This window comes from Anopheles moucheti, chromosome 2 (genome assembly GCF_943734755.1).
Source record: "Anopheles moucheti chromosome 2, idAnoMoucSN_F20_07, whole genome shotgun sequence".
NCBI classification, from domain to species: domain Eukaryota; kingdom Metazoa; phylum Arthropoda; class Insecta; order Diptera; family Culicidae; genus Anopheles; species Anopheles moucheti.
Window position 1 is genome coordinate 41,935,826 of NC_069140.1, and position 13,108 is coordinate 41,948,933.

Genomic DNA, 13,108 nt, shown 5'->3' on the forward strand with positions numbered 1-13,108 from the left:
TTTTTGGTCACATATCGACGGATGGAGGATGGGGCCAAGGATGGGGTCACAGCATTTGCTTGTTAGGAGCTATTATTTATTTATTATATTTGGTCACTTCGAATGTCAAACTTTTTCCTTCACCAGACCATTCCAGGTGTATTGCTGTTAGTATTCCTCCTATAGTAAGTTCCTCAGTTTTTATTTATGGCATAAATTTGATTAGCTCTTTCCACATCAGTCCGACCGTGTTTACAAGGTAATTGCGAAGGGGGATACCAAAACCGTGAGTGTCTACAAGTGTCTGACAGAGGTCGATCGTTGTTTTTAGATTTTTTACAATTTTGTATTCCACCCAGACGAACCGAAAAACTCTTTAAACGTTGTTATATTTTGAAGGAACAGTTTACTTTTATATTATAAAAATTGATGGATTATATATTATAAAAATTGATTCAGTCTCGAAAGTGTTGTGATCAGTAGTTCTGTTCTTACAAACGACGAATTCTCTCATATAAGTCGGTTTTTAAATATTTTCTCTTATTTGAAATATCCATTAAACACATACGGACGTCCGTAACACCCTGAATTTGTTATGTAAAGTACATCACTCATGTAAATATGACACAATATTTAAAACATAACAACAAAACAATGCCGTCCAACAAAGTAATGAATGATAACAAAACGTAGAGTAACGTTTTTTTTCGTTTAGAAAATTTCTTAAGGATTTCAAAAGATCAGCAGAATGAAAGTAAACTTTGCAATACCATGAGCCTTGCCACCGCATAATGATGTCACCGAGAAGACACTTGAACGCGTCGGCGTTTACGAACGGGTTCTTCCGCTTCGAATGCCACATGAAGATTTGGTCGCGACACTAATTTTGGCATTGTATTATTTGTATTGCACCTTTCTACGGGGACCACCTCATTTGTCAACCGTAGAAAAAAAAGGTTAAATAACCTTTGTGAAGGTAAATTCGGGTGCACCATGAAACCTTCGCTGCCATGAAGGGAATAACTTCATACCCTTTTTTCCCCAATCTCTCCGGAACAAAATACAAAGAAAAGTCGTAAAATTCTAAAACCATAAAATTCGTACCCATACTTGACCTCATTAATTACCGATGCCACGGTTCCCTCCCGCGGTGAAGGTTTCACCCAGGGACAGACGGTGTGGTTGTAAAGCAAATTTCCAATTGCACCCGGGGCACCGTCAAACGCGAGGTTTCCCTTTTTGGGCTTCTTCCGTTCTAACGCTGCTCGCCCACCGATAACAACTGAAGCAAGCTTTATCAGTACCCCATGCACCAGTTTGAAAGCGTATGTTGCAATCGATACAGCGATCAAGTTCACCGGACACTTAAGAAAGGCGGCACAACCGTTGTGGATGGAGGTTTTCAGTTTGCCTTTCGAATGACCCTCTTCACCGTGCTGTGATGGCGCACTTGCTGCAAGCATAAAGTGAAGAACCATTCATGCGTTTCATTGAAGGTGTACATCGTACCTTGGTGTACGAACCTTTACAGCGAGCAAGAGGAACGATCAAGTGGTGTTTTGCGACATCGAGGCTGTCGAGTGGATTATTGGCGCAGTATTTTACACAAACACACAACAGATGGACAAGGCAAGTGATTATTTCTATACTCTACATCCGAAGATAAGCTACCTTACCCCTACTTGTACAATAACACATTTGGTGACGATTACAGCTCGAGTGTTACTTGCTAGTGGCGATCTAGAGCTTCATTCATTGATACTGTTTTCCCGAGTCGTAAAAGGAACAATTTCTTATCGAGACAACTACTGAAAGTATTGCGAAAGCCGTAATCAATTGCTTCTTTATCTAATTCTGTAAGTTCTCCGTCTAAATCGGCATATGCTGTTAATTTCTAGGACTGACATCGCATCGGAAGAAAATATCCGTCGAAAATATCAACTGTATGGAAACGAAAGACTTCAATTTACGTTTGTACATTATTCATGAAGTATGCGTTAATGGTAACTTATGGGCAAAAACAATACCTGTACATAAAAGTTGAAAATCATCAAAATGAAATGCTAATTTTAATCATTTTAATGTAAATTCACAGTACTTCTGATTCGATCACACGCAACTAACAAAATATGGATTAAGCTCCACTGATCGTCATCTACCTTTTGTGCAGCACGAACACGGATGTTTATACAACTAGTGGGCTATTTCCTTCGAAAAATTACATGTGGCAACCGAAAAAAAAACAAAACAAAAAATAAAAGCATTTTGTTTGCTCGATCTGGAGAAGTTACTCTACGGAACAGACGGGTTGTTGTAACCGTTTTTTTTTCAAACACGATCGTCTCAAAGAAATGTCTGAAATGACTGATCTTCACCTTGCACAAACTTTCCGTCGCACGCCACATTCGTTGTGCCCGTAGGGTGGGGACATAATCGAACCTTGAATTGGTCTCATTCAACACACGACAAACGGCTAATAAAAATGGTTCCAGTAATTCCTATCCATCTCCCACACAGCCTACCATCTGCATCCCACAGTCTTTCGTCTAAACATCGGCTAGCACAATGTCTCACAATGTTGTGTTTGTGTGCGTATATGCTCCAAAGACAGAGGCTGTCTATCCATTAATCCAACCCACCTGAGTTGTCTGGTGGTGCTACAGGAAGCCGGAGATCGCCACGAGTCAATCTGTTATAAACCAGGGGTCGCCTCAATGTATATATCCAAGCCTATTGTCCCCTTAGGTATTAGACCGAGGGAAGCATTTTTTGTGTGACACAAGGCCCATACAGATGATATAAATTTCTTACACAAAATTGTAGAATAAACTCGTTTTCCAGGAGTGGCTATATAGGTCTCTTGGCATGATTTTCGATCAAATACACCGAGGGTATCGCGAATGGTACCAAACCTTGTGCAATTTTTTTAAATTGATCTCAGAGTCTCAGAATAAATTGAAGCAATGGCGTTGTTTAACAAAACTAAAATTACATTAAGAAAACAGCCGAGGTAATTCGACCGACGATCTCACACTATGACGATCCCTGCTATAAAATATCAGAAGGTGAAATACGATAGACTTTATTCACGCGCCATAAGAACAAGGGGTAGCTTTAGTAAAACAGACCAACAAAGGAAAACTAACGTAAAACCGGTACAAGAAGATGGATTGGAAACATGTAACAACTGAACGTTTTGTCCGCAATACTGAAATACAAACATGAAAAAAAATTAAACAAATCAACAAACAACGCTTGCAAATTAATATGTGATATGTAAGAGGAACAAAAGCCAATATCTTACACTACTAATATACTATTACTATTACTGCTTATAGTGTCCAAAGTTTTCTTCTACGTGATCATTACTGAAGCACAGTGTGACATGTATACAACGCGCAATAGCCCATCGTGTCAACGACCGCCAAAAAACGCAAACCAACAGATGCCGCAAAACCAAGGCGCGGCGTGGCAAACGCATCATCACCCGCGCAACTGATTTTCTTCTGCCAGTTTTCTTTATGTAGGTCATCCTGATTAGGTGCTGAAGAATGGAGAGTGATGCGTTGTGTTGCAGCTTGATGCTTCTGTTATCACAGCTGTTACACCATCGCCGGAGCAATTTCGAGTTCGACGGTATGTACGTAACGAGCAGTTCGACTACGGATCAATACGAAATTGTTACGAAAAATAGTACCACGATGATAAAAAGGTTTGCTACGGAAGGGATTTGAAGTTGGAAGAATTTACAATATTTTCTTTTTGACTACATTTGTCGTCCGTTCGATCGACTAAACGAAAGGTGTTAAAACGTTGTTCCACAAAAAAAAGTAAAACACATTTATAAAGCTTTAAAACTTTAGCTACACTAATCTTTCACACACATTGTGCTTCCTAGTTCCTCGTTTCACTCTTCCACGTCGTTCATCTAGAGCACCATGCGGAACGAAGGGTCTTAATTTACACCCGCCGCCCAAACCAGACCCGCGCGACCTCAATGACAGAGGTAAAGATGTGATGTGAAGGCACGAAACCTCCGTTAATGAAACATGAACATCTTCACGTGCTGTTGCTGGATAGAGCGAATGAGTTGCTGGCGGCATAATTTTAGAAAGAATTTGCACTCCGCAGCATTGAGGCCGAGGGAAGGGAAAAAGCCCAACAGACAGTTACGGGGCGTGAGGTGGGGCGATTTAATGTACGATATGCCGAGGCGTGCGTATGGGCGAGAGCAAGGGAAGGTAAACTAATTTACCATACGCCCCAAATCGTCCGCCAGACATGTAAGATGGCAAAAAAGCGCGAGATAGATGAGGAAGCGGAACAGACAAGCGAACCAGACAACGGGACGGGATTGAAAGTGGATGTGTAATTTCACAGATCGAACCAAGACGGAAAAAATCACCAAAGTAGGGCCTGGCGCTGCTGCGCTGCCTTCCTGTTACTACCCAGCTATTAGGTTTGATTGCTGGCAGAAGAGGAACCGATACTATCGGCGTCATAGTCTTTGACGGTATGGTAATAGGAGTGGAGAAATAGTGCAACGAGACAAACCATTCCAGCAGCAACAATATCCGTCATCTCTCTCTCTCCTTTTTTCAAGTGGCGCTTCGCTTTAGGGATGCACACACTTTAAAAAAACCTGATAACTATTATCGCGACACACGTGCACTTGGGGATCACTTCCATATCATTAGTCGAACCGAACCGACACTCGACGCTAGAGCGCTGCAAAAGACAGCGGGGTTCCAAGCCGGTAACCCGTGTAGACCCTTTTTCTCCTTCCGCAATAGCCTCAATTCGTGTAGGCTACGCTCCAGCCTCATCCATTCCGGGCCCCTTACATCCCTCACATTAATAGTCCGTATGGCGAGTTGGAAGCGAATACCGGATCGATCGACTCATTAGCGGTGCGGGCTTATGGCCCACAGCAAAGATTGATGGTACCGATTTTGTCCTCGGTCGATGCATTAGAAGTGAACAGATTTCTCTGCCTCTCGGCGAATCATTCCATCAGCTCCGCAGATTGGATGAAAATATTCAGCTGGAACTAACCTCCTCCACCGGCCAGAGCTAGCAAACAGAAGAAGGTTGAAATATTTTTATGCCACTTGAAACCGCTAATGCACGGGCACGTTTTCTGGCGTATTGACGTGTACTCTCGCAAAGAGTGGCATACGTCCATGGTGCCATAATACAACCATTAAACTTCACGTGGGCTCGTGTTCCATCCAGAACATCGTCGCCGTTTTGCTGGGTAGCATATGGCCAGACAAATATTGACCTAGATAATGTCTTCCCATGCTAAACACCGGCTTTAGCGCCCAAAGAATGTTGGAAACCTTTCTCGAGCTTTAAGAGATTCTAGGGACAAAATGTTGAATACAGGGCGATTCGAGGTAGAATCCGTGTTTTTTTGTCGCAACTATTGAGCAAGTAGAAAATCATTTTATAATTGTTTGTCTACGGTGTCATGTTTCACACCGATCATCAACATTCTTAAAGTTTATAGCAAATATTAGGTAGTTAGTTAGGGAGTTGGATAATAGATTAGATTGATTGCGTCTAATTCAAAAACTAACATGTATTACTTTTAACGTAATAAGGAATCTTATCACAAATTCTGCGTATAATATTCCTTCAGTTCCCAAAATAGGCAAGTAGTGAGTCAACGGAAATATATATTCTGACACAACAAACGAATTGTTTGTGATTTCGATTGGATTCTTATCACAACTATTATGTCGCTAACAGGATCTCTTTTAGATATCGCTTAGATATCTAAAAGAATTATAAAAACATGATAACTTTAGTTTCATTTTGTTTAAATAACTAATCAACCGTTGTGAAACATCTTTAAAGCCTCGATACATAATGGACCACACCAAGCCCGTGAGTTGCATCTCAGCTGCATTATTATCGATAGAAGAAACACTTGATAGACCTCCTCACTTCACCGAAACGTGCCGGTGACAGAAACCAGACACACGAACCAGTTAGCACGATTGGACGGGCGGGGAATCTTCATACCAGGCCAACCGAAAAAGTTCAACAACCCGCAAGGGAATGCTTTTGAAAAGAGCACGAGAACGCCAAACGTGAAACGAGAAATGGGAACAATAAAACTCAACGAAACAGACTCCAGCGCAAACATAACTCCTTTACCCTGCAGATAGAATACCACGAGCATATTCTAGTGCTACTTATGCTCGGAACGGTACAGCACAGGGTAAACATTTATTTATACCAATCGATTTATTGAGTTGGGTGTTCTATGCAGTGGAAAAGGTAAATGAATGGGTTGAATGGGTCGATCAGAACCATTCGCTGCTGGGCAAAAACTACAAATGGTAAATACACCGCATCCCATACATCTACGTGGAAGTCTATGTTGTACAACATTTGCCGCAGCTCGTGTAATGGACTTTTTTTCCTACTGTAAACAAAGCTACGAGTTATTGGCCATCACCATCATGCTGCTGCTCGTGTCAACAAACCGTGTTGTAAATGTTGTAAATGAATGGCAGTTTAATGAATGTTACAAAAGAATTTCAACAATAGTTAAAAATTCGTTTTGTAAATTCTAATCAATCATAGCTGCTCTTAAATGCTCCGTAAAAGGTAAGACTAGACGCGATCGTGCGTTTTATAAACTTTGGTGATCGTCACGATCAATTTATCCACGTCGTGTGATCTCTCGTCTTGCGAAACCGATAAAGAAAATCCCGGTGATTAATGCAGTGCGTTACAATCCATCTATCTAGTGTATCATTCGTTTTGCAGACTTTACTTCAAACCCCGACAAGACGGGACACAATCGAGCGGCAGGAATATTTTATTCATTAAGTTTCTCTCCTGTGCCCCACCGGATAAGCCGAGGGAAACGTGCAAAAAGGGAAAAACATTTTCATCTCTTTAAACGCTTTACTGTTTTGCACATTTTGCCTGCTATCGTTATGTGAGCTGGACGTACTACATTTCCGGCAAGTTTGCGAAATGCCAAACGGGCAATCAATTTGCAACGAACGTCGCCAAATAGTTTCCTACCCCTTTCCGACATACACCGGCTGTACTGGTTGGCCGGTTGAATTTTCATCAATTCACAGTCGATTAACTCTCTCAATCTCATTTTTGGGCGGGGGAGTGATTTGTATTCTTTTAAGCGATGACAATAAAGGTGTACAATTTCGGTACAAATTGTTTTGTTGGTGTACTTTTCAACGACTAGGAAGGTACGTCACAAGAACAATTATGCATTTAATTTAAGGTAGTACGCACAGTACGCAAAATCAAAGAAAGCATTTTTGAGCATAAAAATCCTTAGACTATCTACTTTATCGAACACTTCACTCGCAGATATTCATCATATATATTGTTTTAAAGTAACAGACTGAAAAGCGAAACAATGTCTTAGAAGCAACGGAAGGCCTAACTTTAAACGCGATCATCTCGAAACTCTGTTTTGTAAATTGGCAGACTTTACAACTTCGTTCGTTTGATTGGAATGTCGTTTGATAATAGGGATTCTCGATCATTTTTTCTGTTATCGACTGTAGCCGTTTTATCTTAAAATACGATTGTTCGGCGCAAACATGAAGTATGTTTTAAGGGACCACGCTAAACATTCACTTCCAGTACTACGGTAACCATTCTTCATACTTGCAACCCATCGTTTGGCAAAATAAAAGCCGAACTTATGCAGTGTGTGTGTTTTCACCCATGTCTGACCTCGAAAATACTAGCAACAAATACCGTCAAATCGACGCACCCCAATGAAATCCTTCGTCTCCATTCAAACAGAACCAACAAATTTGATGGTTTTACAAGGCAAAGGAGATCTTTCAAGTAAAAATTAAAAGATGCTCAGACCATCTTAATCTCTCTGCCTTATGTGCGTTATATCAGTTATGCGTTATATATTCGATCAGATAGATATATATACATCTAAAAAAGCGTAGTAATATACCGTCAACTAATGTATCTACTTATGTGCTAAAGCATGGTTGAACCCGGGACCGGCACGTGTCCGATTAAAATACCATTTTAGTACATCGATTGCCACAAATATATCTGCTCCACAAATATATCTGTCCTGCACAAGGATTCGGTAACACGCTTACCTGTGTTTTTTTGTGCCACTCCGTTGCGATCGATTATATTTTGTTGCCTGCCGTCACCTCGATCATCTGTGGTGAAACTCGCTTGTGGTGCCACGCTGCCACCTCGCTTAGCTCCTTTCTATTGCCTTTAGGCCTTTTTTCTGTTGCAAACCCAGAGCTGTCGATAACACACCGCGTATCCACTACTTCTTCCTTTTGGATTTACGCAAAAACGCACACATCCATAATAACAATATACATTCCCATGCGCAGCTAACTTCAGCTTGATCGCGAATCACAACTCTGCTGTTGCTTCTCGCACCGGTCAACAACGAGCGGCCACGTTTGGAAGTTGATACCTTCCGTCGATCATCACATACACGCACGCACACACACATACACACGCATACACACTAAAGTACGCACTCCCGCGCACAATGCGAAACACTAACACGATCGCAGCCGCTGCACTGCATTCACTTCTTCACTCCTAGTGGTATCTGCGGTGAAGCGTGGCGAATCGATCGATGATGACTAACCATAACCATCTACCTTCCAGCTTGCTTGCAGCACAGACACACTACCTACAGCGTGTACGGTGACGCGAACACAAACACACACTGCTACAGTGGATGCGCGGTGCGTACGATCGCGCGATCGGATATGTGAAGTACGCGCACGGCTTTCACGGCACGCAGCCCGCGGATTGCACAGCTGATTTAGACACGGTGGAACGAATGGAGCTGAAACTCACACACCTGCACACAGCACTGCACCCGATTGGACTCGTACATATCCTCTCTCACACACACGGGACACGGGTGGGATGCTTTCTCTTTTGCCACTGCCACTATGTGATGCACCTGCACCCCAATTGAAAAGGCTGTTTGCTGCAATGAGATGATAAAAACATAACGATTACTGATAGTGAATATGATTCAGATTTGTGAATCTGAATGAAAGACTCTGAAACTCGATTCTAAAGAGTAATGAATTCATGAATCCTCCAAGGGCCATACAATACTAGCAGCAGTAGGGTTCTTTCATGAATTATTCATATTTCAGTTGCTAGAAACATTTAAAAAATGTGTGAACCCAAAATTTATTGGCAACTCATTGGAAAGCTTTTCAGGGATTCGCGAATTCATTTGGGAGTTCATGAATCTTTGATGATTCATGAATCTTCTAGGATTCTTTACGAATTTATGATTCCTCTTCATGACGATTCATGAAAGTTTAGAAACTCGACATTCAATTCTAAAGACTCTTTACATAGGATTCAAATGAATGAGGCTACTCGAATGATTCATTAGCCACAACACTGGTCAGTAAAGCTCAGTTGTACTGCCGAGCCCCGCGGTGCTGGTTTCGGTGCAGAGTGCACCATTAAAAAGCACAGGAAATGTCGAGGTTACACGGCTGCCGTTCGCCTACGGAGTTGGTGACGGGCTTGTCGGTTTCTCGTATTGGATGGGGATGGATGGATGGATTCCACACACCCGTTATACGCGCCGTTGGTTGTTGGTACACGTTGCTCGCGGCCTACTACCACCATGGAGCAATGTTATTGTTGCCATTGCCGTACCGTTTTCACCTCCAACCATGAACACACGACAAATTCGATTTCTCGTTCATGCCACAGCTCCCACGAATGTAGTTCCATACTATTATTTTTTGTGAGTGCCGCCAATACGTTAAAAATTGCGCTGCAGGAAGATACAAATAAGGAAACTGCAACGTGGTAAGGGGTATGATGATTGTTTTTCCCAATAGTGGCTTTCGCTGCACGGTCGTGAGGTTCTTTATCTTATGGCCGTGAAATTGACCGGAGGGGAAAGAGCATGAGACGATAGTGCACTTTTGCACCGATAGGAAAATTGACCTTTTTGAAGAAAAAAGAAAGGGGGCGGCTTACGCACATTTGCACACCACAAACAACCCCTAACGTAACCAAATGTCAACGTATATGAACCCTGCTTTGGGGAAACTAGTGAAAAGGGTGAAAAGGTTTCATAATATGTGTCTTTTTTTTCATTCGCTACACCGCGACACAAACACCTTCCAACTTGCAACGATGTCACGCAAGTAAACAACTTTCTTTGGCAAAAGAAAACAACAAAACCACACGCACCCACTGTTAGTGGTTTCCTATGGTTACTAGAACATAAAGTTGGCATCTGCAATTTTTTCGACGATATTTTCACTTGTGTTCTTTTTTTGTTACTCTCTTTCGCGTACACTGGGATTTTCTTGTACGCATCCGTTTGTCGCACACACATATCTACGTTGACGCGACCCACCCACTCCCAACAACAACGAACAGTGTGTCTGCGTGAGATGGGAAGAGGAAAATTTGCTCAAATTTTCATTCCACAGACGATTTTCGCGTACACACTGTTGACACTCCCCTTTGGTGCCTGCGTTGCATGTTTTTCGCTGTACGAATCGGAGCTCATTACGTTTCTGCTTTCACTATTGTTTCGAACATTGCACAAAAACACACGCACACACGTTCTTGTTCATGATAACACAACGTTTGATAACAGCAGAAACATTACCCGTGTTTTTCAGCAGATGAGATGAGAACAGCACTTGTCTCTTCGACTATTTTCTGAACACTTTGCCGAACAACAGCACTTCTCCGTTGTTGCCCCGTGTTGTTGCTCGTCTGCTTTTGTGTGTGTTGTGCGCGGTGGAGTGTTGCTGACCCCGTGCCTATCTGCTGGCGCGTTCAGAGTAATTTACACGACTGCAAGCAAGCGCTCGCTAGGCGTGTCATTCACAAGCTGAGCTGCGCTGGTCGGTGGTTACATTCGTTTGCGGGCACCTTAATATTTTGACGTTTGAAACGCGACAAACCGTCTATAATGATGGATCGAGAAGTAAGTTTCAAGAAATTTAAAAATCACGCCGTTGTCGATTGTTTCAAACAAGCGTGTGAAGTTCAATTTTAAATTAAGTTACTTTTTAGTGGACTACTAGAGATTATTGACTATTGAACAATTCTAATTCAATGCACAATTTTGCTTATGGAGTCATATAAAATATGACTTCCGGTTCGAATGGGATTTTGGACCAGTCCTATCGTCTGAAGACCGGCGCCGTTACCAATGCACCACCGAGACGCCCCTATTGATATGACCAACTGTTTCAAATTGCACATCACAAGTATGTTAACAAGAAACATTTAATTTAAACCGTATTTGATCTATTTTCAAGTCTAAGTACTTGCCACCGGCTGAAATAGCTAGATAACTAGTCATATCAACGCTTACTTGTTTTACTTACCTGTTTCTTTACTTTTCAGTTTTAAATTCCAACTTTTTGCTGCACGCCAAGTGCTTTTTGAAGTGAAAAACACATGTTAATCTGCTCATAAATTCCTTTATTATACGATTCCTATCTATCAGTCATGTTTCTCCCCGTAATCCATCGCAATGGCACACGATTCGTGGCTTATGTTTATTGCAATGTTTAGCGTTGAGCTTTGTTCATGAATGCTTGACTATCAGCAAACGCTTATAATAAAATCTATTATCATATACTTGAACGCATATGTGAAGTTCAGTGATGTGCGCTGCACTGCAATTTACGACTTAGAACTATCGATTCCATTCAATTAATCCAACACTTCAGCGGATGCCATTCCTTCCATCACCGGTTCATACAGCAAATGCCGAACATCATTCGCTATCAGAAAGTCCAAATGGGTGAATAAATCATCGTTCACCAGTACACTTTTCTTCAGGTTGGGCAACTTCGCCTCGAGCCTGTGCACATCTTCTGGAGTTGCGAGAAAATCGTTCTTCCCGTAGTACATCATCACCGGTGCGGTTACCAACGAAAGATCGTACTCTGGCGGTGTGGTCGTTCCGTAGATGAGCACATTTTTCAGCATGCCATAGTCGTACATTTCGAATCGATTCGACAGAACCTCCTGTGCGTAGTGAACCAATTGCTTTGTGGCCGATCCGGCCGGTGTATGGCCGAACAGAACGGGTAGAATCGATGGATCCATCTGGGAGGGGTTGTATCCTGCCAACAGGAAGAGTAGATGGGCACACATATTTATCTTCGAATCGGGCGGACAGATGTGCTTGGCGATCTCGTGCAGAATCGGTTTGTTGGGCATGAACTCGCCGACTCCGAACAGGGCCAGTAGAATGTCGAGCGTTTTCAGGAACTTGGTCATGAACCGCAACAGTGGACTTTTCATGTTACCCATGAAAGCGACCGGTGCGAGCGCATTCATCTGGATGATCTTATCGTTGTATTCGGGCCGGGTGGAAGCCATCACGAAGAATCCCGTAGTACCCTGGGAGTGACCAATGTACTGCAAACGCCGGTGTCCGGTACTGTCGAGTATGTAGTCGATCGTGGCCGGGATATCGTACCGTCCGATTTCATGCCAGGAAAACTTCCAAAAGGAATTATCGTCCGGGTTGATCGTGTCGTGGTTGCGTGAGTACCGATTTCCACGCGCATTTCCCAACCAAACGTCATAGCCCTGGTCCGCCAGAAGGTAGGCAAATGCATTACCCGGGCCGATCATTAGCCAGTCGGCCGAGCTGCACAGCAGACCGTGCATCAGAAGCACGACCGTTCCATTCGTGTGGCCGGGACTCTGTACACGATGTAACGTCAACCGGTAACCATCCTCCGTGTTAAGCGAGTGTTCCTCCACGTCGTATCCGTACTTCGACACCAGCTCCGGTACAGACAAACGTCCATCTTCACTGTCCACTTGAAATCCTGCCCTAGCCGAACGTGCAGCGGCTATACGGTGCGTGTTAGCTGCTAGCAAAACCAGCATAAACCACACCGACGACAGAAAGTTGCGTCCGTTCGAAACGTTTTGCTTCATACCGCTGACCTTACTTGATCGTCTGCTCAGAAGATACTACACCTTTGCAACCGGTTTCGCGCGACTTAAAAACTCTTGCCAAAGAGCTTGTCGCGCGAACTTGGTATCGAGTGTTCCGCACGGGCAGATTAACAAGCTGCAGCTAATACCAGAAAAGTGCAATCAC

At 42.8% G+C, this 13,108-nt stretch overlaps 1 protein-coding gene across 1 annotated transcript; it reads right to left on the reverse strand.

Moving 5' to 3' along the window:
• Window positions 1-11,566: 11,566 nt before the first annotated feature.
• On the reverse strand, window positions 11,567-12,942 carry LOC128297782 (lipase 3-like). Its single transcript, XM_053033481.1, has one exon. The coding sequence runs from the start codon at window positions 12,940-12,942 to the stop codon at window positions 11,698-11,700; it is 1,245 nt and encodes a 414-aa protein (XP_052889441.1). The 3' UTR covers window positions 11,567-11,697.
• Between the last annotated feature and the right edge of the window lie 166 nt (window positions 12,943-13,108).

Excerpts from the sequence above, each read along its gene's own strand:
- LOC128297782 (XM_053033481.1), bottom strand. The coding sequence starts at position 12,942 with ATGAAGCAAAACGTTTCGAACGGACGCAACTTTCTGTCGTCGGTGTGG.